This window comes from Zingiber officinale, chromosome 7B (assembly GCF_018446385.1).
Source record: "Zingiber officinale cultivar Zhangliang chromosome 7B, Zo_v1.1, whole genome shotgun sequence".
NCBI classification, from domain to species: Eukaryota; Viridiplantae; Streptophyta; class Magnoliopsida; order Zingiberales; family Zingiberaceae; genus Zingiber; species Zingiber officinale.
In genome coordinates, this window is record NC_055999.1 from 30,686,154 (window position 1) to 30,708,651 (window position 22,498).

Consider the following 22,498-nt stretch of genomic DNA (forward strand, 5'->3'; position numbering starts at 1 on the left):
TGATAAAAAAAAATTAATGCTAATAATAATTTAAATTAAATTAAAAAACAAGATTGAATAAAAACAAATTTAAACAAATGAATAAAAATTAACTAAAATATAAAATAGTTCATTTTTAAAAATTAATAAAAAAATATTTTTTAAAAAAAAACTAATTTCGATAATATAATCTATTTAAAAAATAGACATCCCCGTAGGAAAATAGCCCATCCCGTCCAAGTTGACCTTTGCCCTGGCCGACAGTAATGAGCTCTTTGCGGGAAGGAACCCAACGCATGGGTGGTAACAACCTCATCAAAACCCTTGCAGACCGATTCGAACAAAGAACTTAGGGAAAAGGATGCCGATGCCGATGCCGATGCCGATGGCGGTGGCATCGGCAGTTTCTTCCCCTGCTCTGTACAACGATCATCCGAACAATCTCGGCCGTTCTCATCAGCAGGAAGCGGCCGCGGTGTCGTTCTTCTGTCCTCCCAAATTGAGCTTCCTCAAGACAGGAACGCAATATTCTGTTTGCCGACGTGCCCCTCGCAACGTGAATGGGTGGAAGAGGCGGGTATGGATCCGTACGGAACTGACGAGCAACGGTCCAAGCTTTGCTGACAGAGGCAAAGACCTCCATGAAATCCCACGAAGTCGCCCTCTTATGGCGGCTTCGCCTGCGGTGGTGTCCACTGTCGCGTTCCCCCCCAAAAGGTCTAAGAAGAGCGTTTGCCTCTTCTTCTGCGAGGAGATGAGGGAGCTGGCCGAGCGCGTAGCGTTGGCGAGCGACTCCATTGAGCTTCGTAGCATCACTTGGAGGTGCGATTGCTTTAATTCCCTGGCTGAATTAACTTTGTCAAATGTGATCAATTTTTTTTTTTTTTTTGATTTTCAAATTTCTTTTGTTTCCGGAATTTGAAGTCCTGATTGCCGAACGCTCGCAATGTCAACAGGAATTCATTCAAATTATATTTGAAATTGTGAGTTTCAATCTCAAAATTCATTTTTTTTTACCACTCCAAGGAGCCCAAGATCATGAAACAAACAAGATTGTGCAATGAAAATAACAAGATTCCCTTGGACAAGCTGTGAACTCTCAACTCATCCTCAATTTCAGCCCAAGGAAGTTCTGGCGATAATGTTGACTTAGAGGCATCACCCTTTTTAAGCTAGATTTGAAACACTTATCACATTGCTTTTAATGAAAACTTTGATGGTTCATTTGACACAACCATTCACCTGAAGATGATGAGTCATGTTTCAATATGATCATTATTCCATATTAGTAATATCAAAACACCAAACACAATCAAAGAACTTAATGCATTAATCATAGTGGTTATATTCTTTTAGTAAGTACATCTTTCATGTATCACAAAACATCATGTCCTTTGAACATGTTATGAATTGAGCACTTTATGAATGGACTCCAATGAGCCATCTAAGGGTACAATAACAACAACCAAGTCTTATCCCACTAGGTGGGGTTGGCTATATGGATCATTTTACGCTATTGAACTCTGTCTCCTACTATATCATCATCTATACTTAATTAAATTTTATTTTGTTTTATTGTTTCTAATCAAGTCTTTTTTGGTCTTCCTTTTCCTCGTTTGATATGCATGTTTGTCATAGTTTCACATCGCCTAACTAGAGCATTTATTGGTCATCTAAGTACATGCCCATACCATCCTAAACGCGGCTCTCGAAGTTTTTTCTCAATAGATGTAACTCTGACTTTCTCTCTAATGCTCTCATTTCTTATTTTATCCATTCTCGTATGTCTACACATCCACCTTAACATCCTCACCTCTACAACTCTCATCTTCTACTCGTATTTGAGTTATAGCCTAATATTCAGCTTTATATAACATAACAGATCTAACTGCGATTTTGTAGAATTTTCTTTTAAGTTTTAGAGGTATTTTATGATCACATAAAACACCCGACGCTCTCCTCCATTTTAACCATCATGCTTGTATTCTATGTAAGATATCACTTTCAATCCCTTCATCATTTTATAAAAATGAACCTAAATATCTAAAGCTCTCGGTTCCAGTTAACTCGTCATCTCTATCTTAACAATTGACTCATTATGTCTAATATTACTAAACTTAAATTCCATATATTCTGTCTTTTTTTTACTAAGCCTAAAACCTTTCCCTTTTAGTGTTTCTCGCCAAGATTCTAGTTTAGCATTTACTCCTTCACGTGTTTCATCTACCAAAATAATATCATCTGCAAACAACATGAACTTCTAGTTTAGCATTTACTCCTTCACGTGTTTCATCTACCAAAATAATATCATCTGCAAACAACATGAATCACAGTACTATATCTTAAATGTGTGCAGTAAGTTCGTCCATAATTAATATAAAAAGATAGGGATTTAAAGATGATCCTTGATATAACCCTATCTTTATTGGAAATGCTTTAGTTACTCCGCCTGAAGTGTTTACTCTAGTTGTTACATTCTCGTACATATCCTTAATTAGTTCAATATATGTTATGCTAACACCTTTCTTTTCTAGAATTCTTCATATAATTTCTCTTAGACTCTATTATAAGTTTTTTCTAAGTCAATGAATACCATGTGTAGATCTTATTTTTGCTCCCAATATTTTACAATTCAGTGTCTAGAAGATGTATAGCTTCTATTGTCGACCTTCTAAGCATGAACCTAAATTGATTTTCGGTCACTATGGTCTCCTTCTTTAATCTTTTTTCTTACTTTTTCCCAAATTTTTATTGTATAACTCATTAATTTAATACCCCTATAGTTTGCACAATTTTGTATGTCTCCCTTGTTCTTATATAAAAGAACTAGAGTACTTATCCTCTATTGATCAGACATTTTTTTTGTTTTCAATATCATGTTAAATAATTTTGTAAGTCATTCAATATCTTATTTTTCTAGGTATTTTCATACCTCTATCGGAATATCATCTGGTTCAACGGATTTTCCATTGTGCATCTCATTTAAAGCTTGTTCTACAGTTTAAATTTTATGATAGAAATTTAAATTTCTTTGCTCATTTAACCTACTTAAATGACCTAAGTTAAGTTGGTCACCTAAACCTTCATTAAAAAGTTGATGAAAATATCTCTTCGCTCTTTTATTTCTCCATCGTTTACTAGTACCCTATTATATTCATCTTTAATACATTTTATTTGGATAAGATTTCTTATTTTCATTTCTCTCACTTTGGCTATTTTATAAATATCTCTTTCCCCTTCTTTTGTATCCAATTTTTGATATAATCGTTCAAAAGTTTCATTCTTTGCTTCATTTACTACTCTCTTATCTTCTTTTTTCGCTATTGTATATTTTTTAAAGTTTTCTTCGTTCTTACGAATATATAATTCCTTATAAACTATTAGTTTTTTCCTTCATTTTCTCTTGCACTTTCTCATTCCACCACTAAGATTCCTTACTTATTGGTGCACGTCCTTTTGACTCATTGAGTACACTCTTAGTTACTATTTTTAACTTTGATATCATCTTATCCCATGTCGTATTAGAGTTACCGTATATTTCATCTAATGCTTGTACTTCTACATTCTCTTTAAATATATTTTGCTTCCCATCCTGTAACTTCCACCACTGAATTCTAGGAGTCGTATATATATTTTTTTCTATTGATACTATGTTCGAGGCGTATATCCAACACTACTAATCTATCTTGGGTAGTTAAGCTTTTTTTAGAGTTGATCTTGCAATCTTTACAAATCTTTCCTTCCTTCTTCTTAATCATAAGAAAGTTAATTACGATTTATTATTCCCACTTTTGAATGTGACTAAGTGTTCTTTTCTTTTCTTAAAAAACGTATTAGCTAATATAAGGTCATATGCTATCTCAAAATCTAATATAGTTTTCTTTCTCATTTCTTATTCTAAAACCAAAACCCCCCATATATCCTCTCATGTTCCTCATTTTTCACTCCGATATGCCCATTTAGATCTCCTCCTATTAAAATCATTTCATTTGACGGAATGTTTCGTAATATCTCATCCAAGGGTGATAATTTTTTTTCTAATGATTTATGTTTGGAAAATGGAGGTTGATTTTAAAGTATCTGGAAATAGCATTCTTGCATGATCACAAAGCATGAATTAACGATTTCATATACTCTCACCATTGTTGTATAACCTAACCAATGAACTTTCAGGCATGATATTTTCTACCATTAATCAACATTGACATAATGAAGTCCCCTTCATGCCCTTTGATGCGATCCCTCAGATAATGTATTTTACATCAAAATTTTTGCTACAACATCCACCCTTGGCATTCCCAGAAAAGAAAATTATAAGTTGGTTGAAGCAATTATAATTCTGACCTGTTACACTCATGATTTGACTCTGAATGCTTTTATTAATATGAGACTTAGTGAGCCTCATACTAAAGCAATTAGATTTCTCCCCCGCTCATATGTTGTTTTCTCAAGTGGCATACTTAATTCCATTAGGAGGGGTAACTTATCCACATAAGTTAATGTCCATTATTACAAGAGTCCAAATGATCTTTCTTTCCAATAAAGGATTTTGCACTATCTACAGGAGAGTCATGGCGCAATGGTAAAGTTGCTGCCGTGTAACATAGAGGTCACGGGGAGTCATTGTCGAGATTACCGATGGTGAAAAATATGAGAATAAATCTTGAGAATACTGATGGGCAAAGAGAGGTCCTAAGAATATATGCAAATTCAAATTTTCTTATGGGCAAAGGCATATCATCGGATAGAATTAACATTTAACAATATGAACCATCATCTGAATTATGGATTTCAATGAATTTCTATACTATGAGCCTGAGAATTAAGTCCAGATGACTTAGTTGCAATTAACTCATAGATGTAACTGCTTCCTCGTGGTGTAGTTACTATTCTAAATCTACCATTATGAGATCTCATCCTCAATAAGATCTATTTTGTATTTAGGTATTATTGCACGTGTAGACATCATACAACCTTGTTGAAACTTTGTATTCTAGTCTCTTCTTGAACATAGATATTTACTCGTAGAAGCAATCACTTTTCTATGTGTCAATGGCTTACCATACAAGTTAGTTTTTATATCATTACATGTCACCTAGAGAGATCATTCTTTATATGACATCTCATCAACAATTATGCTTGCAATAAATGAAACCTTATGCAGATGCTGTCCAAGAGAGAAAAAAAAAAAATTTAAGTCTCTCGACCCAGCCTCAGCATTATGGAAATGGACTTTTACTAATTGAATTCCATGCCATGATCTTGATGGTGGTTCAAGACTATGGCTACCCTTTGAGTTTAATGAGAACTTTAAGACTTTGAACCATCAACAAAGTGTTATCTCAGAAACCTAAAAGCTTCTCTAGCAAACAAAAACATCTATAGACAACTCAATAAATTAGCTTTTTCGACTAAGTTTACATTAAGATTCTTTGGCTTTATCCATTACTTTCTAATATCACAATTGCTAAAATTATCTCGTTGGAATAAATGCTGGTTGTGATATATGAATCAACGATACACATAATTAAGTGCACAACAATTACTTTATTATTATTTTAAGTTTTAACAGCTTGATACCATCATTTCGTAAGGACTCAATAACATACATAACCCAGAGCAGGCGGGAAGTGTATAAACGATCTATTCACAAGATTGTTGAATAAAATAAACTATCATTTTCTTTGTTACTAAAACTGGGGACATTTTCTATACACTGGATTTATAAGGAGATTTGAGTTAGGGCTTCTGTGAGTTGTTCAAAATTTGAGTTAGACCTTGTCTAAGTTACTTATTTCAGAAAAAATCTGGATGCTTGTGGTTATTTGAAGCTTTTTGAAGTTGTTTGAACAGTTTGCTTAGTTCAGTTCATTTGTTTGGTTTTGCATCTATTTTTCAGGGTATTTGAGGATGGTTTCCCTAACCTATTCATCTCTCATGCTCAAGGCATTCGTGGACAACATGTAGCTTTTTTGGCTTCATTTAGTTCTCCTGCTGTAATTTTTGAGCAGCTATCCGTGATCTATGCATTGCCAAGGTTGTTTATCTCCTCATTTACGCTTGTTCTTCCTTTTTTCCCAACTGGATCTTATGAACGAATGGAAGATGAAGGGGATGTTGCAACAGCTTTCACACTTGCTAGAATTTTATCAAACATACCAATTTCAAGAGGTGGACCGACTAGTTTAGTCATCTTTGACATTCATGCTTTGCAGGTTATTGATCTATCTACCTTCATATACTCACTAGATTGAAATTTGTATTTCATGGGGGAGCAAAACTTCATGCTGTAATCTTCTGTATTTTGTTGATAGGAGAGATTCTACTTTGGAGATTCTATTCTCCCATGTTTTGAGAGTGGGGTACCTCTGTTAATGAATAGGCTTCAACAACTTCCAGATTCGGACAGAGTAATGATCTCCCTATTTATTGTTTTGAGATAACTACCATCAACTATATAATATTCGTTTAATATGCATCTTCCTCAAGATGTGATGATATATACTCGTTTAGTTGGTTTTCGGTTGATACAAACTTGCAACTTCTTCAAGAGAATGAGGTTGTTCTTTAAAAACAAATCATTGGTTGTAGGAGAAATGATTCAAATTTAATTGCGAATGTCCCTGTATTCTTTTTTTTTAAAGTTGCATGCAGAGATTTTTGTGATAGTGTTATCTTGTTGAGATTCATCTATCTCTTGTGAATTGTGATATAGCCCTTCTATTGGTATAATAATGTACACTGCTAATCTTTGGCATGCCACATTTGACATTTCTGTTCTGTCGTGTCCTTTTTCAGATATCTATTGCTTTTCCAGATGATGGCGCATGGAAGCGATTCCATAAGCAACTTCGACATTTTCCAATGGTACCTGTACAGTGAATTTTACACTGCCTAGTCTTTGATGTGATATTTAGGCTTAATGCTCTGGCACTTCAATTCCAGATTATTTGCAACAAAGTCAGAGAAGGTGATCAACGAATTGTACGACTAAAAGAAGGAGATCCTAGAGGCCGACATGTTGTGATAGTTGATGACTTGGTGCAATCAGGTGGCACACTGATTGAATGCCAGGTCTGGAAGGTCTTTCCATAAATTCATTTCATACATAAGCACCTCCTGTACATCTCCATGCACTATATTTCATCTTTGAGGCCTTATTTTTCTCAAAGTGCTTTATGTTATCTTCGCCATTTTCTTAGAAAGTGTTAGCAGCTCATGGGGCCGAGAGAATCAGTGCCTACGTGACCCATGGTATCTTCCCTAACAGGTCATGGGAGCGATTTGAACACGACAATGGAGGTCAGCTAATGATTCTGATTCTGATGCTTACGTTTTCTTTCTTTTTTAATTATGATAGTCTACAGCCATCAGAAAAATCTTTGTATGCATTGTTGCAACTCTTGTTCCCCTGCCATGAATTTACTTGAAATTTTTGACTTCATTTCCCTCATGATTCCTTTTTTCCGTTGATTATATCGTGTGCTGGAGAAATCTTGTGAAGCAGTCATGAATATCTGTGTAAATTGCCACTTCTAATGTTGAGTTCCTTATTATTATTATTATTATTATTTTTGTTGATAAACTGAGCTCTTCGCTTAGTTCCTTATCTTTGTCTTTATCTACCTTGTAAAATTTTCACAATTTTTATGGTGAACTGACTGCTCTTCCCACTCGTCTCAGCTGGTCCAAATAATGGATTGAGCTACTTTTGGATTACTGACTCGTGCCCACTTACAGTAAGAGAAGTAAAGAACAGAGCTCCCTTCGAAGTTCTTAGCCTTTCTGCTCAAATTGCTTCTGCTCTTCAGATATAGATTCGCATGGCACAATTTTGGCGCTGTTAATTAATCGTTGGGCTTATGATTGTTGTTTATGATAATATCCAGTACTGAATAATCTATCCTTTCGGTGTTTTTTTGTTGTAACAAATAAAATTTCTTTTAATAATTTGAAAAAAATTAAATCTTGCCCGATTTCTTTTGGAATGATTATGGCACGTTGTTCCCATGGATATTATGAACATAAAATGTGGTCACATGAACGCCAGCAGGGTACACATTAATAATTTTTTTTTTTAAAAAAATAAAATTAACTAAAAAAAAAAGCTCTTCTGGCCCAGGATTCTGATCGATTTTCTTTTTAACAAACCTCAAAATGAAAATATTACGTGGCGAGCAAAAGCAAAAAACAATTTCCTTAATTTTTATGTATTTTACTTAAAAATAAAGATATATTTAGTAGTTTATTTAATATGATCTTTTTTTTAATATTTTATAATTTGATCTTCAGAATAAGTAAATGGTCCATGCTCCTTTTTCTTATTTATGTTCCATTTAAGGATATATTTAATAGTTTATTTAATAATATTATTATTTTTAATATTTTATAATTTGATCTCCGCAAATAAGTCACTTCTACGTTTGGTTGGGTGTAATATAATCTTACTTGTAATGTAATCAAATTTGTAATGTAATATAATGTAATCTTGATTACATTACTACGTTTGGTAATGTAATGTATGTAATCTTTGATTACAAAGATGATTACATTCTTTTGTTTGGTATCCATTATTTTTTATAAAGAATGTAATTCGTATTATTATAAAATGACAAAAATATCCTGTGATCTCTATCGATGGCCGTCGCACCTCTGCCGGAGCTTGCAACAACCATCGATCATCGCCTCCTCCGCCGGCAGCCGCCACCGGCGACAGCGACGGTGACGATTGCCGGCGGCGACCGACGGTGGTTGCCAGTGACGATCGTCGGCGGCCGGCGGTGGCGGTGGCGGCGGTGGTCGCCGGCGGGCGGCGGTGGTCGTCGGCGGTCGGCGGTGGTCGTCGGCGGCTGACGACGACCGGCAGGCGGGGTCGACAGCAGTGGGCAGCGCCAGCAGACGGTAGTGGATGGCGGCCACGGTGGACTAGGGGTATATTCGACATTTAAATTTTGGTTAAACGATAATCTCGTAATGTAATCCGATTATATAGTATTTGCTTTGTAATCCAGATTACAAAATTTCACTATCTTTTGTAATTCAGATTACATTACATTACAAGTTTAAAATTAAATCAAACAAAATAATCAACCTTGTAATGTAATCTTGATTACATTACAAAGCAGATTACACCCTACCAAACATAGTGCTAAGACGAGTTTTCATATTTCATAAAAAAAAGACATATTTTCATTAAAAAAAAAGAAAATTATGTTTTTAGTTTGGTAACTTACTTTTTTTTTTATTTTAGTCATGTTATTAATCAATTTATATTTTTAGTCCTATAACTTGTAATATTTTTCAATTTCAATCATTTTTTCTCTAAAATTGAAATTTTTCAACGGAAAATGATGAGTTGTAAATTGAATTTGGAGATTTTGATTTTTTATGACCCATGTGCTTTTTATATTCTAACCACAAATTAGATATTTTATGTTGAAAATTTTCAATTTTGAAGGAAAAAAGATTGAAATTGAAAAATATTACAAATTTCAGGACTAATAACATAAATTAATTCGTAACAGGACTAAAATTAAAAAAGATATAAATTACGGGATTGAAAAAGTAATTTTCTCTTTAAAAAATATAAATAAATAAAAAGACATCTTTTGAAATCGTGCTTTATCAGTCCCCTCCTCTTTCTATTTATAGTTAAAATTCGGAGAGTGTGGGAACGTGAACAGGCTGCAGTCTTTGCTCGTTCTGTATCGTCCTCTTCGCCGCCGAAGTCGGACGATGCAAATGGATCCCTCCGCGGGATTACCAATGGCTCACTCAGTTTCGCCGGTGTCGGAGGCAACGGATCTGGCGGCCGTGATTCGGATGAACTGGGACGTGGAGTTCGCTCGATTCTTCAATTTCCCGATCTCCATCCCTCCGTCTGACCTCCGACCCCTCCCGAAGTCGAGGATCCGCTCGATTAAGGGAACCTGGATCCCCGCTTCTTCCCCAGCAATCCTCCTTGTCCACAAGACAAACCACGAGTCAGCATACATCCTTTCCGTCACCGTCCCCGCATTGGCATCCACTGTTGTTAGTTTTCTGTTTCCTCCGTCTCACATTAAAGCCTACAGTTGACTTCCGGCTTAATAGTTTATGCCCTTTTATTTTTTATTTTTACCCTATTCGCATTCACGAGAGGAGCATCCACGCAAATGCAATAACTATACTTAGGATTTTCCCACACATTTACAATCTGTAGTTTCAGTGACTGGTTTCAAATGCGGCTTTGATTTTAGTCCAATAGTTTTTCTGAAGTGCTTATAACCCTTTTCATATGCATTGAGACGAGTAATGCGTCTTTGATTTTTAGTCCAATAGTTTTCTGAGGTGCTTCTAACCCTTTTCTTATGCATTGAGACGAGTAACTGCTTGGTAGATTTGTGGTCTTTGATTTTAATAAATGTGAGTGAAAAATGTGGATGATACGTGTCCTCCTGGATTCTATGGCGAAAAAGGAAATTCTATCGTCTTCAATGTTATCATACTACGAGTAGATAGATAATTAGTTGTCTTATATTGTCGTTGTATTGCTGTACCTCATGATTTTAACACGTGCTACAGGACAATAATAGATAACTCAGAATTTTAATTGAATGATATACTAAAGCCCTTTTTTTTCCTCGTTAGGAAGAACACTATGTTCCAAACCTCATTTTCTCATGGCCACAACTGCCATGCATTTCTCAATTTTCAGTTGGAGGTAGCAGAGTGATCTTTGCAAGCCACATGGATTCATCCAATCAGGCAAGTTAAGATGTGTACTTTTTCTCTTGTATATTATTTTCTATCAACTGATGGTATTCTATTTCCCACATGCACTCGCAACAACAACAATAATACTGTGGTATAGTATTGAAAATTTCCAAACTGGTTAGTAGAGTTACATTGATTTTTTTTTTGCACAAGGTATCCAATTCTTTGAATCGACTAATCCTAAGTTGACTGGCCTGGCCTCATGAAAGTTTTCTACTGATTACTGGGATAAATCAGAAAGCGCTCATGGAGACCAATCTAGACCGCCACGTTCTTAGGCTTGCTTCTCACTAGAGGGAAAAATCCCCTATACTGCACATCATCTGAGACTCGAATCTTAGATCCTATGTCTATCCATTGGAGGGCCTAACCAATGCACCATTGCCTTAATTCATATTTGGAGTCTATTTTTTCCAAGACTAAACTGGTTTGTACCATCTAGTATAGACTTGTGATACAGCATGTATAAACTTGTTGGCCAAGACCAATGATTGTCTTTGTAGGTCTTTTGTTTTCTCATTTGGATAGGTTGGAATTCCTACATAATTAGTTGTTTGCTGCTTCTAGTTGTTATAATGACATTCCAGAATGTCTTGTTATTTCAAGTTTCTTCTTTTTATTATTGTTAACTACAACAATTAATCTTGGAACTAGTTCAGGTTCAAAAGTTTGCTTTGCGGTTCTCATCATGTTCTGATGCAGAAGCATTCATTAATTTTGTGAAGGTGAGGAGTCCCCAAATTTTCGTCATTCTTCTTTTCTTATTCCCTAAGTTACTTGATCAATACGCAAAGTGGTTTTCTTTCTGCACTTTTATCAAGTGTTTCTTCCTGATTTGCAAAGATATGCCCAGATTTTGTGAATGGCGCTTCTATTTTTCCTTGTTTACAGCATAGTGATTTTTTTATCTAACCTAAATATTTAGCAAGGCTTATTTTTTCCTCTCACTCTTCATTACTTAAATGGTTCTTTATGTTTTCATTCAAAATTACAAAGCTAGAAAAAAAACATGTTTGCATATTTGTTTAGTGAATTGACAAGAATAAGGTAAAGAACTACATTAAATTTCATGGGAACTAAACCACATAAAAAAGACTTTCCTTGCTCATGAGTCATTGATGCAACATAGTGGATGAACAAAAACACTATCCTCAGCTAGAGTTTGAGTAGTTTTATATATCACATTGGCCAAACCTCACTGTAAATGATTCTGAAATAACTAAATCAAGTGTGCCTATGTAGTCTTATCCTAACAGACTAGGTAATCTTAATATTTAGTTGATCTAATAGAATGAACAAGTTCTGGTCTTTATTTTATTTTATTTTTGCTAGCTTTAGCATTCGTTTTTGTTAGTTCTGGTACACCTTGCCTATCTTTCCCAAATTTTATGAGATTGTCAGGTTATTGTAAAAAGGAAGCGCTTAATAAAATAATTTTAGTTCTGGAAATCTCTCTTCACTTTCCCAAGATTGCTTATTGAGGCAAAATTGCATGAGGTTGCTGGTTGATACATGATCTATCCTGATTTTTGGTCAGTCATTTTCATCATGATAAACATCATTTGTGTCTTTCACACAAAAGAGGATACGTCAAAGTTTTAATACATATTAGCTTCATAGTGGTTTTCGTATATTTTTCAGATTTAGGTTCTATTCCAGCTAAATTTGGTGTATCTTTCAATTACTGTAATTGGCATTATCTATATATTATCTTTCTCGAAGGGACTAATGGGTGATGTGCCTCCAGAGAGTGATTTTTCTTGTGAAAACTCTTCAGCATCTGAAGTAGCTTCCATTAGTACTCTTCAGAGTTGGTAAAGTTCTGTGCGGGCTTTCACTTTCTTTATTTTTCTATTAATGCTTGAGAAGATATACAAATGATATTGAATTTCTTCCCTTGTGAATAAGTGTTGAACAACCTATGCCAACAGATGATGGGGAAATTTCAGATTTAATTAACAACAAACAACTGGAGTTATCTTATTCTATGGTGCTTTCTAGTTGTGCTAGGTCAATTTCTTCTGGTTTACCACCAAGCTTTGCAGAGCTTCTAACTGATTGCTTGAATCAGACTAGAAAAGGTAACCCGTGTATAGTTATTATGACATTTTGTTCAAGCATTATTTGTAGCTAATAAAGATTTTATTTTCTTTTGTTGTCTATTTTAGAACAAACTAATCCTACAAGTCAACCTGGTAATGGATCTAATGCTAAGGTACAGTCACTGAATTCTTGAAACCTGCTTACAAAAATTATCCCTCCCAATGGTACATCTTAGAAGCATTTATTCTTTCTGATTGATGTTTTCATAAAGGAGCACCTGATGAATCCTTATTTACAAGGTGCTTTAGTAGCATTCGCTGAAAATTCTAATACCTATGGTAAAATTCATTTTACTTTAACTTGTTCCAACATTGTTTTTGTCCCCTTGATTTATACTTAAGGAAGGTTCTCTCCTTTTTGCCTATTTTGATAATGATTGCAGAGCAATCAAACCCTACAGATGAACTGGGTTTTGAATTTCATGCTCAGGTATATAATAGACTTAAGATCTTGAAAGTGCATATGTAGAAATATACTCCTCACTGGTATGCTCCCAAAAGCATGAGTTAATTCTGATTGGTATTGTGTTGCAGGAGCTCCTGGTGAATCCTTTATTACAAGGTACTTTAGAAACATTCCTAAAAAACAGGAGCATCCTATTGAAGAAATTCTTCGTCTTTTTTCAAAATTGTTTTTTTTTTAAAAATTTTGTGACAGATGCTTCTAAGAAACTGGAATCAGTGTCCGAGACTAGTGAACTTGTGGTATATTTCTATTACTTGCCTAGCTACTGATACTTATTTTCGTTTTTTAGCATCAAAATTTCAGGTTACTGCTTATTTATATGTACCTGGCTACTATTACATTTTCTTGGTTTTAAGCACCAAAATTATTTGTTACTACTGAAATTCACTTGTCTTGTTGCTAGCTTCAGAAGTTCATGTCAGATGCTGAAATTACTAATGAAATTGTGGTGCATTCCTCTAACTGGTTACTGATTTTTTGGTGTCTAACTACTAATATCTTTTCTCATTTTCCAAACTAGATTCAGAAGTTCATGTCAAATGCCGAGAACAGTAGTGAAGTTGCAGTCTATTCCTCTAATATCTTGTGCTACATTCAGAAATTAATGTCTGATGCTGAAATTGCTAGTGAATCTGCAGTATATATCTCTAACTTGTCTATTTATCTGTTCCTTGTGACTAATACTTTTTCCTGTCTTCTTTATTGGCTTCAGAAGTACATGTCTGACGCTGCTGAAATGACTGATGAAATTGCGGTATATTTCTCTAACTTGTTATGTTTATTTATATATAGCTTGCTATTAATACCTTTTCTCATCTTTGCTAGCTTCAGAAGTACATGCCAGTTGCTGAAATAATTTGTGATATTGCGGTATATTTTCTCTAAGTTGTTGCTATTTATTTATATGCTCCTAACTACTAGTACCTTCTCGTCTTCCTTGCTATTTCAGAACTACATCTCAGATGTTGAAACTACTAGTGAAGTCGTGGTATATTTCTCTAACTGGTCACTATTTTATTTATCTAAACCTAACCACTAATACATTTTCTGGTTTTCATTGCTAGCTCCAGAATTACATGTCAGATGCTACTTTTATTGGTATACATCTTCACCAAACCTTCTTTTAGAGTCATTATCTTCTTTTTAGGCATTGCAAAAAGTTTTAATGTTTGTCTCTCTTTATCTCTGAGTAAGTTAGTTGTTTCATCAATTCTTCTTAACGTAACCAATTTTCATCAAGAAAATTTCATATAAATCTTATTGTTTTGTGAAGTGTTAGGCTGTGACATGTCGGATAATGAATTGTTGCTTCATTTGCTCTTTCTGGGTTAAACAGGGATTTTATCCAAGTTGGACAAGACTGTTGATGAGTTGGGTGGTGATTCGGCACTGGAGGTGGCTGATCTATCTCGTGATAAACGCTGCCGACATCATCCAGGTTCTTCGTAGAGAAGGTCAGCGGTGGATACTTGCACTCAACTTGCACTAGGATTATGAACAATTTGATATTACAAATTAGTTGATTCTGATTCCAAATCGTCTGATTAAGAAGTTATGCGACCATGTATGAAATGTTTGCATGTAGCAACGTGTCTTAATTTCCATGTAAATGTAATAATAGCCAAAAAATATTAATAGTGCTTGGATCGTAAAAATAACTCTTTTATTCTAGTTGTATGCTTTGGAAGGGAAGACATACAAATAATAGAATATCATTCATAGACAATAAAAAAAGAACCAAACAACAAGTGTCATCACAGAATATGCTCAAAATCACTATCAGATTCAGAGATTTTATAGAAAGATTAGAAACACTGGATCTCAAAGGAAAATATGAAATCTTTCTAAAAACATTACCTCTCAAAAAAGGATAATAAATAAAAGGAATATGCTGGCACAACTATTTTTATATCACACCTTCCCTTTACTATCCTTCCTATTAAATGATTCCTTGGTCAATGATTGAAATTCTTAAACCCAAATCTATGATGAAAAATAAGTTGAGCATGTATGCCAATTTGATTCAACCTGAATAATCCAAAATGGCTTAGTTGGACAATGCCTGTGTTGATTCCTTATGCTGATAGAAGATTACCTATGCTATGCATCAGCCAATTTCTTAGAACTCTCTTGGAATATTCCAAAAGTCACAGTCTCCAAACAAATTAATATTATTTTCTCCCTTAATAATGTTGGTGCTCTGGTACAAGAAAGCTCCTTAAAAATGCCAGCTTTGGCCAATACACTGCCTTCGGTTCCTCTCTTTGTCATCCCCCCAAAGCAGAAGGTGAAGCAATCAAAGCAATTAAAGTCCTCCATTTTGCTCCTTGAGAAGACAGATATGGTTCAGCGCAACCATGGAGGTTGGAGAGTCCTTCCTCAAGACCATCAGCATCAAAGTCTTCCTTCGCTCCCAGGTTTCTTCAGCTTAATTAATTTTTGGAAAACTACTTCACTTGTCTTTGCAAATATAATTGTTTTCGGTAGTTTAATATTGTTTGTGGAACAGAGGATTGTTTATAAACTCGCTAAGCGAGCAGAAGAACAACACAAGAGGTTCATCTTCAAGGTTAGCATTTTTCCTATGGGCAGCGGAACTACTATCTGTAACTAAATAACACACTGTCGTATAGATAGATACTCAGAGTCCCAGATATATTTAAGTAGGCATAAAAATTGTGCATTTTGTTTGGTGTCAGAGTAACTATTCTATTCTCTACTAGTTGTCATAGAGTACATTTTCTATTGTTTGTTTTTAGTTGTAAAATTGAATTTGAAATATCAATTCTTATGAAATTATGATCCCATATTCATAAGTAATAATTTTTTCTTGATCAGTTTCATTTTTCAAATAATTTACATTTTAGTATATTCAAACCTTTAAAATGTACATTATGAACTTGGTGGGCATGATAAGCATGCCAAGTTAAGTGAGTTAGGAAATTGGGAGTGCAAGTCCGGTTGAATAGGCTAGTTGACTCGATTGGTCAAACCAAATAAGTCAACTAGGTTAGTCAGATCAATAGATTGAACTAGGTAGGCTAGTCAAATTGATCAAGTTAATGGCAAACTGGCTACGCTAATCGGGTCAGTCGGATTGGTCAATCTGTGCAAGTATGATGGTATTGATTAGGCTAGAAGGGCTAGTCAAGTTGAATAGACCAATTAACTAACAAGCTTTGATCAGTTCGACAAGTCTACTTGGGATGGATATGCTAATTAGGCTAGATGTGCATAGCCAGGATGAACAAACAATTGAGGTAATTGAGTCAATTAAACTGACTAATTAAATTGGGTGAGCTAAATGAAACTATTTGGGTAGATAGGCCTAGTAAGGATAAACGAACAATCAATCTAGTCAGGTCGGTGAGTTGAGTAAGCTAAGAAGACCAATCAAGGTGGTAAAAGATGAATACACTCGTCCCCAGCACCCCCGTCAATCCGTCCCAAGGCCAACACGGAGGAGGTAAATCACAGACAACTACTAGCCTTTGGAATAGTGACTAGCACATAAGGGAGGCATTTATCTCAGCTTTGTCGAGATTCGAATCCTAGATCTCATGGTGGTAGCACCTCATACGCTAGCCACTAGAGCCATCCGAGAGCAGATATGATGGGATGATCTAGAAGAAATGAGTAGGTTGTGTGAGTCATTTATATAGATTTGGCCAAATAAATTAGATGGGCCGATTGTGTTAGTCCAGTTGATTGAGCTAAATAAGTAGCTTAGGTCAGCAAGGATGAATAAGATGGGATGACATAGTTGGGCAAGTTGAATAGGATGAGCACAGCCAAGTGAGTTGATAGAGCGGTCAAATAGGGACATAGGGCAATCTAGTAAGAAGATAGAGTTGATGAGGTCGAGTGAGCCAAGTGGATTGATAGAGTCAACAGGCCCGGGCGAGTTTTGTTGCCTTTCTTTCTCCATTAAACTTAAATTTTAAGGGGACCAGTTGGGTTGATATGGTGGGATGACTTAAATGAAATGATTGGAGTTCAATAAGTCACTTAGGTTAATGAGGGTGGACAAGATGGGATAATGATACAGTTAGGTAAGATAGATAGCTCGATCAAAGCTAAGTGAGTCGATAAAGGTAGTCAAATAGGGGTATAAGAAAAGCAAATGGTAAGATAAGGGCGATGGAATTGTGTGACCCAAGAGAATTGACAAAGTCACTAAACCTAGGTGGGCGGACCTAGTTGTGTGTTTCTTTTTCATTTAACTTTGAAATTAAAATGCAATCTTAAATTCTTTTCAGAAAAAGAGAATGCAAGGTAGCAATGCTGTTATTATTACTTTTTTGTAATTTCTTTATTTTCATTAAAAGAGATTCAATGCCATTTTAATAAACATATACAATTAAAATTGATAAAAGTAGATACTAACTGTAGTGGCATTTACAAAAGAACAATGCCATTTAGCTTACATGTGTTAGTTTACTTTACCACTAACTTCAATTGATTATAATCATTATAAGAAATTGTGAAAAAATTGTTCCTTTTACTGACAATAAAATACTTTAGTCTGTCACTTGTACGTGTACATGTAAATTATATACCATGATTAGTTAATAATAATTTACATGATTCTAGGCGACATATTTATTGTGTGTTCTTGGATATGGTGCTTTCTGCTTCATACTTGGTGCATGTAAGTAGAAATAAATTGAGGCCTATATTAAATTAAACATTTTCTTTAAGAATATTAAAATGATACTGTCATGTTGGTGAACAGGGCCCCAAGATGTTCCACTAATTTATTGTTTGCTATATATAATGGTGGTTCCTTTAAGGTGGGTTTACTATCTGTCCAAGAAATGGCATTATTATCTCCTGGTGAGCTTGCAAACATCATTTTTAAAAATTATAAGTTGGCAATATCCTTTTAGGTGCCTTATAGGTAGATATTTGAGCACAAGGCATCTTATATACCTATCCATCTATCTATCTATAGTTTTTTTTTGTTAATTTTCTTTTTCTGTATTGTAGTAAAACATTAGTATAGTCTTTAGTTGATTTGATTTGATCCAATAAAAATTTTACAGGATTTCTGCTACTATGCAAACACATTCTTTCTGATCACGATTCTCTTCTATCCCAAGAATGAAAAGCTTTTCATGGTTTGTTTTTCATTTGCAGAGGCAAGAAGTTTCAACTCCGTTATGAATTTTATATTGTGTACATCTTAGGATAACTTCATTTTGTCCCCACTTTTACAAATCTTCTCTCGGACAATTAGAAAAGAATTGCTTTTTCAAACTTCGCCAGCTATATTTGACAAGTTTTACAAACATTGAATGAAGATTGTTGAAGTGAAAATTTCTCATCATCATCTCGAATCACTAATTAAATCTAAATAGCTTTTAACAGGGGCCATTGGCTTGGGCATTGGTAGTTCGCCGTTGCAGCCTTGTTTTCATCTCCATTGATAAAATTGTTGGTGTTCTTATACATCTTGTACCTGGTAATACATCTGCTGTTATTAGAATCATAGCAACTATGTGATTCTACAAATACTTCATGCATACAAGCTTCATTTCAGGAATTGTTTTCTTCACCATCAGATGGTGGAATCCAGAACCTATGAGCCCCCAAGGCAGAACAGCAGCATGGCCTGAGGTGGAGGAGAATGCCTTCCTATGGACATGGTTGTTCGCGGTTCCTTTGGCTGCCTACACCATGTGGCAACTCCTCTACTTCCTCATTGCCGATGCATTGAGCTGGCAGCAATTTCTAATTAGTGACCCTGAGGTCATAACTTCTTATAGGTTTGTCTTAATTATCGTTTGTAGATCAGGATTATGAGCTTAGCGTTTGCTTAATTCTTATATATGTTATTTCACCCAAAGCAATTTGGATGCTTTTGTTGATGCACAGGGAACTACCAAAGAAGGCTCAAAAGGCAGACATCTGGTGGAGGTTAAGCAGCCTTCTCGGCGACAAATATCGACCCACCATGAACATTTTGATCCAGACTATCTTTACAGCAGCAACCATGGCTCTCAGTGTTCTCATCTTCCTGTCCTACGAGATGCATTTAGCTTTTCAGGTCTTGATGCTCTCAGCTACAGTATGGAATGGTGGAAGCTTCATTTGGGATACCTTCCTCATTCCCAAGCAAGCCATCCTCAAGGAGCAGAAGAAAAAGCCCTAATTGCTGGATTCCATCCTCAAGGAGCAGAAGAAAAAGCCCTAATTTCTGGATTACAGTTATAGCAATATTGTGATTTATCAATTGAAGTGAACAAGCTAGACATGGATGAAATGCATGAGTTAATTGCTTTGTCCTCTGTGGTGAGCACAAGCCCCTCTCAAGCATAGTGAAATTGGTAATTGTAGTTTTAGTTAAACAGTCTGCTGGGTTTTTTTTTCTACCTTTAGCCAAAAGCCTACTATTGACTCTGCTCATGCCCCAAATGCCTTAATGGTTTTTCTTTTGCTGCTTCTTTATTTGATTAGTTATAGGATTCTTCTATTCTGTCTAATTTACATTTTTAATATTCGTTAATATATATTATTATACAGTTTGCTTGTTCTATTATATGTTATTGTGATATTATATTCGTTAATATATATTATTATAGTTTGGAGTTGTTTATGATATAACAGGACATCCTGTATTTTTGTTTGTAGTGTATGAAGTGAATTTCAACAATACTTTTGTATTAATGAGTAATTAATTTGTAATACAATCCTATTGTAGTGGTATATTTGTATGGGACAAGTTCTATAAATAAAACTATAATACTGACTGTAAGATTTTCTCACACTAATTTGAAAACTATAATATATAAATAACAGTTTTATATAGTCATATAACCTTCGATTAGTACCAATATGATCGTGTTAAGTTCTAAAAATTTAAAACACTAACACACACTAGCTCCAACACAATCTTGACATATATCACTGCAATAGATGACAGCTGAATTTTATTCACTATAATATAATTCATTATTCTACTCCCTACATAATTAATTATCTTAATTCGCCTAATTGCATGCATGCAGCTGTGGCTTAATTAATTATCTTAATTAGAGTCCAAGCACCAGCAATAAAAGTCGGAAACTGACAGCTCCAGTAACGCTTCCGGCGTCATCTTCTCCAGCTCCTTCTGTCTCCACGCCGGATAACTGTTCCGGCTTTCGCCGGAGCCCGACGAGTAGTCACGGTCATGCTTCTGTGATCGCATCTTCACGTATAGTCTCATCGCCGAGACACAGTCCTCGTACGGATCTTGGATTCCAGTTTGGATCTCATACCTTAATTTACATCAAAATTACACAGTAGTAATCTATTATTAGCAATAAACCAAGTATATATATAGTTATATACTAGATATATATTACACTCACCCAAGGTATGCTTGTGTCAAGTACTTGAGTGAGTTACTGAGCTTGTTCGTCTTCGTCAACGGTGGATACGTCGCTGTGTCTCTATGTTTCACATTAATTGGGATACTGCATGTTAATATATACTCGATCGAGCTTAATTAAAATCGATGATTAGTGAGTTTATTTGAGATTATGGACCTAATCAAGAATGCTGGATATTGGAGGCCAAGGCAGTCGAGGTCGTGGTGGAGGCCGTGACCCACAAGGATCCTCGCTTTCCCTCCTCGCGATCGTATCTTCCAAGTCGGTTCGCTTCCGGTGAGCAACTCCTGAATCTTCCTCTGCGCCTGCTTCAGCGGCATTGCGTCCCTCAAGTGCTCAGGCTTGATGCCGGTCGTCTCGTACCTTCAGCAGCCATGATTTATATTTAATATATCAATAAAACAGTCGTGGCGTATATATCGATCGATAATTAAGCATCTACGATCGACCTGTAGTTTGTGACTGGGATTTGGGACTTGATGTAAGTTTGGAAAATGAGGTTCTCATCTTCACCGACCAAGCAGACCCTCGCACAAAGGTCCAGCGAGCCGTCGCTTCCTCCTCCTACCATCTTGCACGCCAAAGCCACGGCCTGCATTGGCCTCGAGCCATAATCCGACGAAGCCCCCTGCAAGCTCAACCTCGACATCCACGAGACCATCCCCTGAAACAGTTACAGCAGTTAGTTAGACGACCCTAAACTGCCATCATGCATCTTCTAATTGCTCAAACGGATTCGAGCCAGCTGCTTAATTCGGTCGCTCACAGGAGCATTGCGCGACAGTTGGCAGGTGGAGCGGTGAGCTCGAAGAGCACCGGGGCTATCGAAGATGCTCAGGCACAGATGGCAGCCTCGAGTGCTGAACGCCATTGCGCATTCGGCCTTGGGAAGTGGACCTTCAACACGACCAAATTAATTAATAATTAAAGCACATATAATTTTTCTTTTTTGAAATTAATAGTGAGTTTTGGTTAGGTGTAGATACATGCCTATGACATGTTCCCGGAGAGACTCAAAGAACCTGCAGTGCTTTTGACACACTCCACACTTGGGCTCATGCACAGAGTGAAATGACGACCTCATGTGTTCCACTAAATGCTCTATTTTGTTGTATTGTTTGAAACAGGCTGCGCACTTGTTCCTGCAATGCATACTGAAGTACTAATTAAACATCTTATAGCTTACTTGAGAAAATGCAAGCCCTATGTATGTGAAGAACAGATCATGCATGGTGGAAATACCTGACAGTACTCTCACAGTCAAGTCTACAATCCATGATTGCCAGTGATCTACAGAGCTCTGCACTAGCTAGCTAGAACCAGAGAGAACTCGCTTGAGTTTGGCATGAGAAATTGGATGCTGCCTCTCTATTTATACTGGGAACTCCGTTGAGCTAGATGTTGAAATCCAGTACTGGTTTGGTGTTGCTAATTCAGTATTTAGATCTTAGATTTGGTGTCTGAGACTAACTGAAACAGATTTCAATTTTTTTTTTTTACCTATAAAGGTCAAGGAATGACTTCACTGACTCACTCTGTGATAATTGCAAAGACTGAAATCAACCATCAGTTAAATCGCTCGCAATCATTGTCGTTAATACGGATTTGAATCCTTGAACATCGGCCGAAAGTACTTCGAATCTAGTTCGTTTATTATTACACCAAATAACTGTTTAGTATAGACATAAAGACATGGCAGATGGATATTCATAATAAGGTTTTGTAACCTTTTGATCTTGGTTCTTTGAAAGATACCCAGCTGGTCAAAAGAGAAGTTGGAAGAGAATAAGCTTTAAAAGGTTCAGGATTCCATGTCCACT

General features: G+C 35.7%; 4 protein-coding genes across 5 annotated transcripts; 3 read left to right on the plus strand and 1 right to left on the minus strand.

Moving 5' to 3' along the window:
• Positions 1–210: 210 nt before the first annotated feature.
• On the plus strand, positions 211–7,948 carry LOC122005642 (ribose-phosphate pyrophosphokinase 4-like). 2 transcript variants are annotated; one of them, XM_042560760.1, is made up of 7 exons: positions 211–801; positions 5,879–6,194; positions 6,294–6,389; positions 6,778–6,846; positions 6,925–7,062; positions 7,182–7,281; positions 7,663–7,948. In XM_042560760.1, exons 1-7 carry the CDS (start codon positions 341–343, stop codon positions 7,794–7,796), a joined length of 1,314 nt encoding a protein of 437 aa, XP_042416694.1. In that variant the 5' UTR covers positions 211–340; the 3' UTR covers positions 7,797–7,948. The 2 variants fall into 2 exon arrangements, with proteins under 2 accessions (XP_042416694.1, XP_042416695.1); XM_042560761.1 differs by having other exon boundaries at positions 6,925–7,053.
• A 1,767-nt stretch (positions 7,949–9,715) lies between these two features.
• LOC122004283 (protein POOR HOMOLOGOUS SYNAPSIS 1-like) lies at positions 9,716–11,630 on the plus strand. The gene is made up of 4 exons (XM_042559194.1): positions 9,716–10,011; positions 10,609–10,725; positions 11,394–11,459; positions 11,556–11,630. Exons 1-4 carry the CDS (start codon positions 9,721–9,723, stop codon positions 11,628–11,630), a joined length of 549 nt encoding a protein of 182 aa, XP_042415128.1. The 5' UTR covers positions 9,716–9,720.
• A 3,737-nt stretch (positions 11,631–15,367) lies between these two features.
• LOC122003669 (glycerophosphocholine acyltransferase 1-like) lies at positions 15,368–19,592 on the plus strand. Its single transcript, XM_042558749.1, has 8 exons — positions 15,368–15,719; positions 15,812–15,871; positions 17,896–17,953; positions 18,038–18,138; positions 18,348–18,443; positions 18,673–18,766; positions 18,845–19,070; positions 19,180–19,592. The coding sequence occupies exons 1-8, from the start codon at positions 15,660–15,662 to the stop codon at positions 19,454–19,456; spliced, it is 972 nt and encodes a 323-aa protein (XP_042414683.1). The 5' UTR covers positions 15,368–15,659; the 3' UTR covers positions 19,457–19,592.
• A 715-nt stretch (positions 19,593–20,307) lies between these two features.
• LOC122003670 (RNA exonuclease 4-like) lies at positions 20,308–22,025 on the minus strand. Its single transcript, XM_042558750.1, has 7 exons — positions 21,921–22,025; positions 21,669–21,820; positions 21,445–21,575; positions 21,128–21,342; positions 20,835–21,041; positions 20,658–20,738; positions 20,308–20,564 (listed from the first exon to the last, which is right to left on the minus strand). Exons 1-7 carry the CDS (start codon positions 21,953–21,955, stop codon positions 20,333–20,335), a joined length of 1,053 nt encoding a protein of 350 aa, XP_042414684.1. The 5' UTR covers positions 21,956–22,025; the 3' UTR covers positions 20,308–20,332.
• Positions 22,026–22,498: the final 473 nt, after the last annotated feature.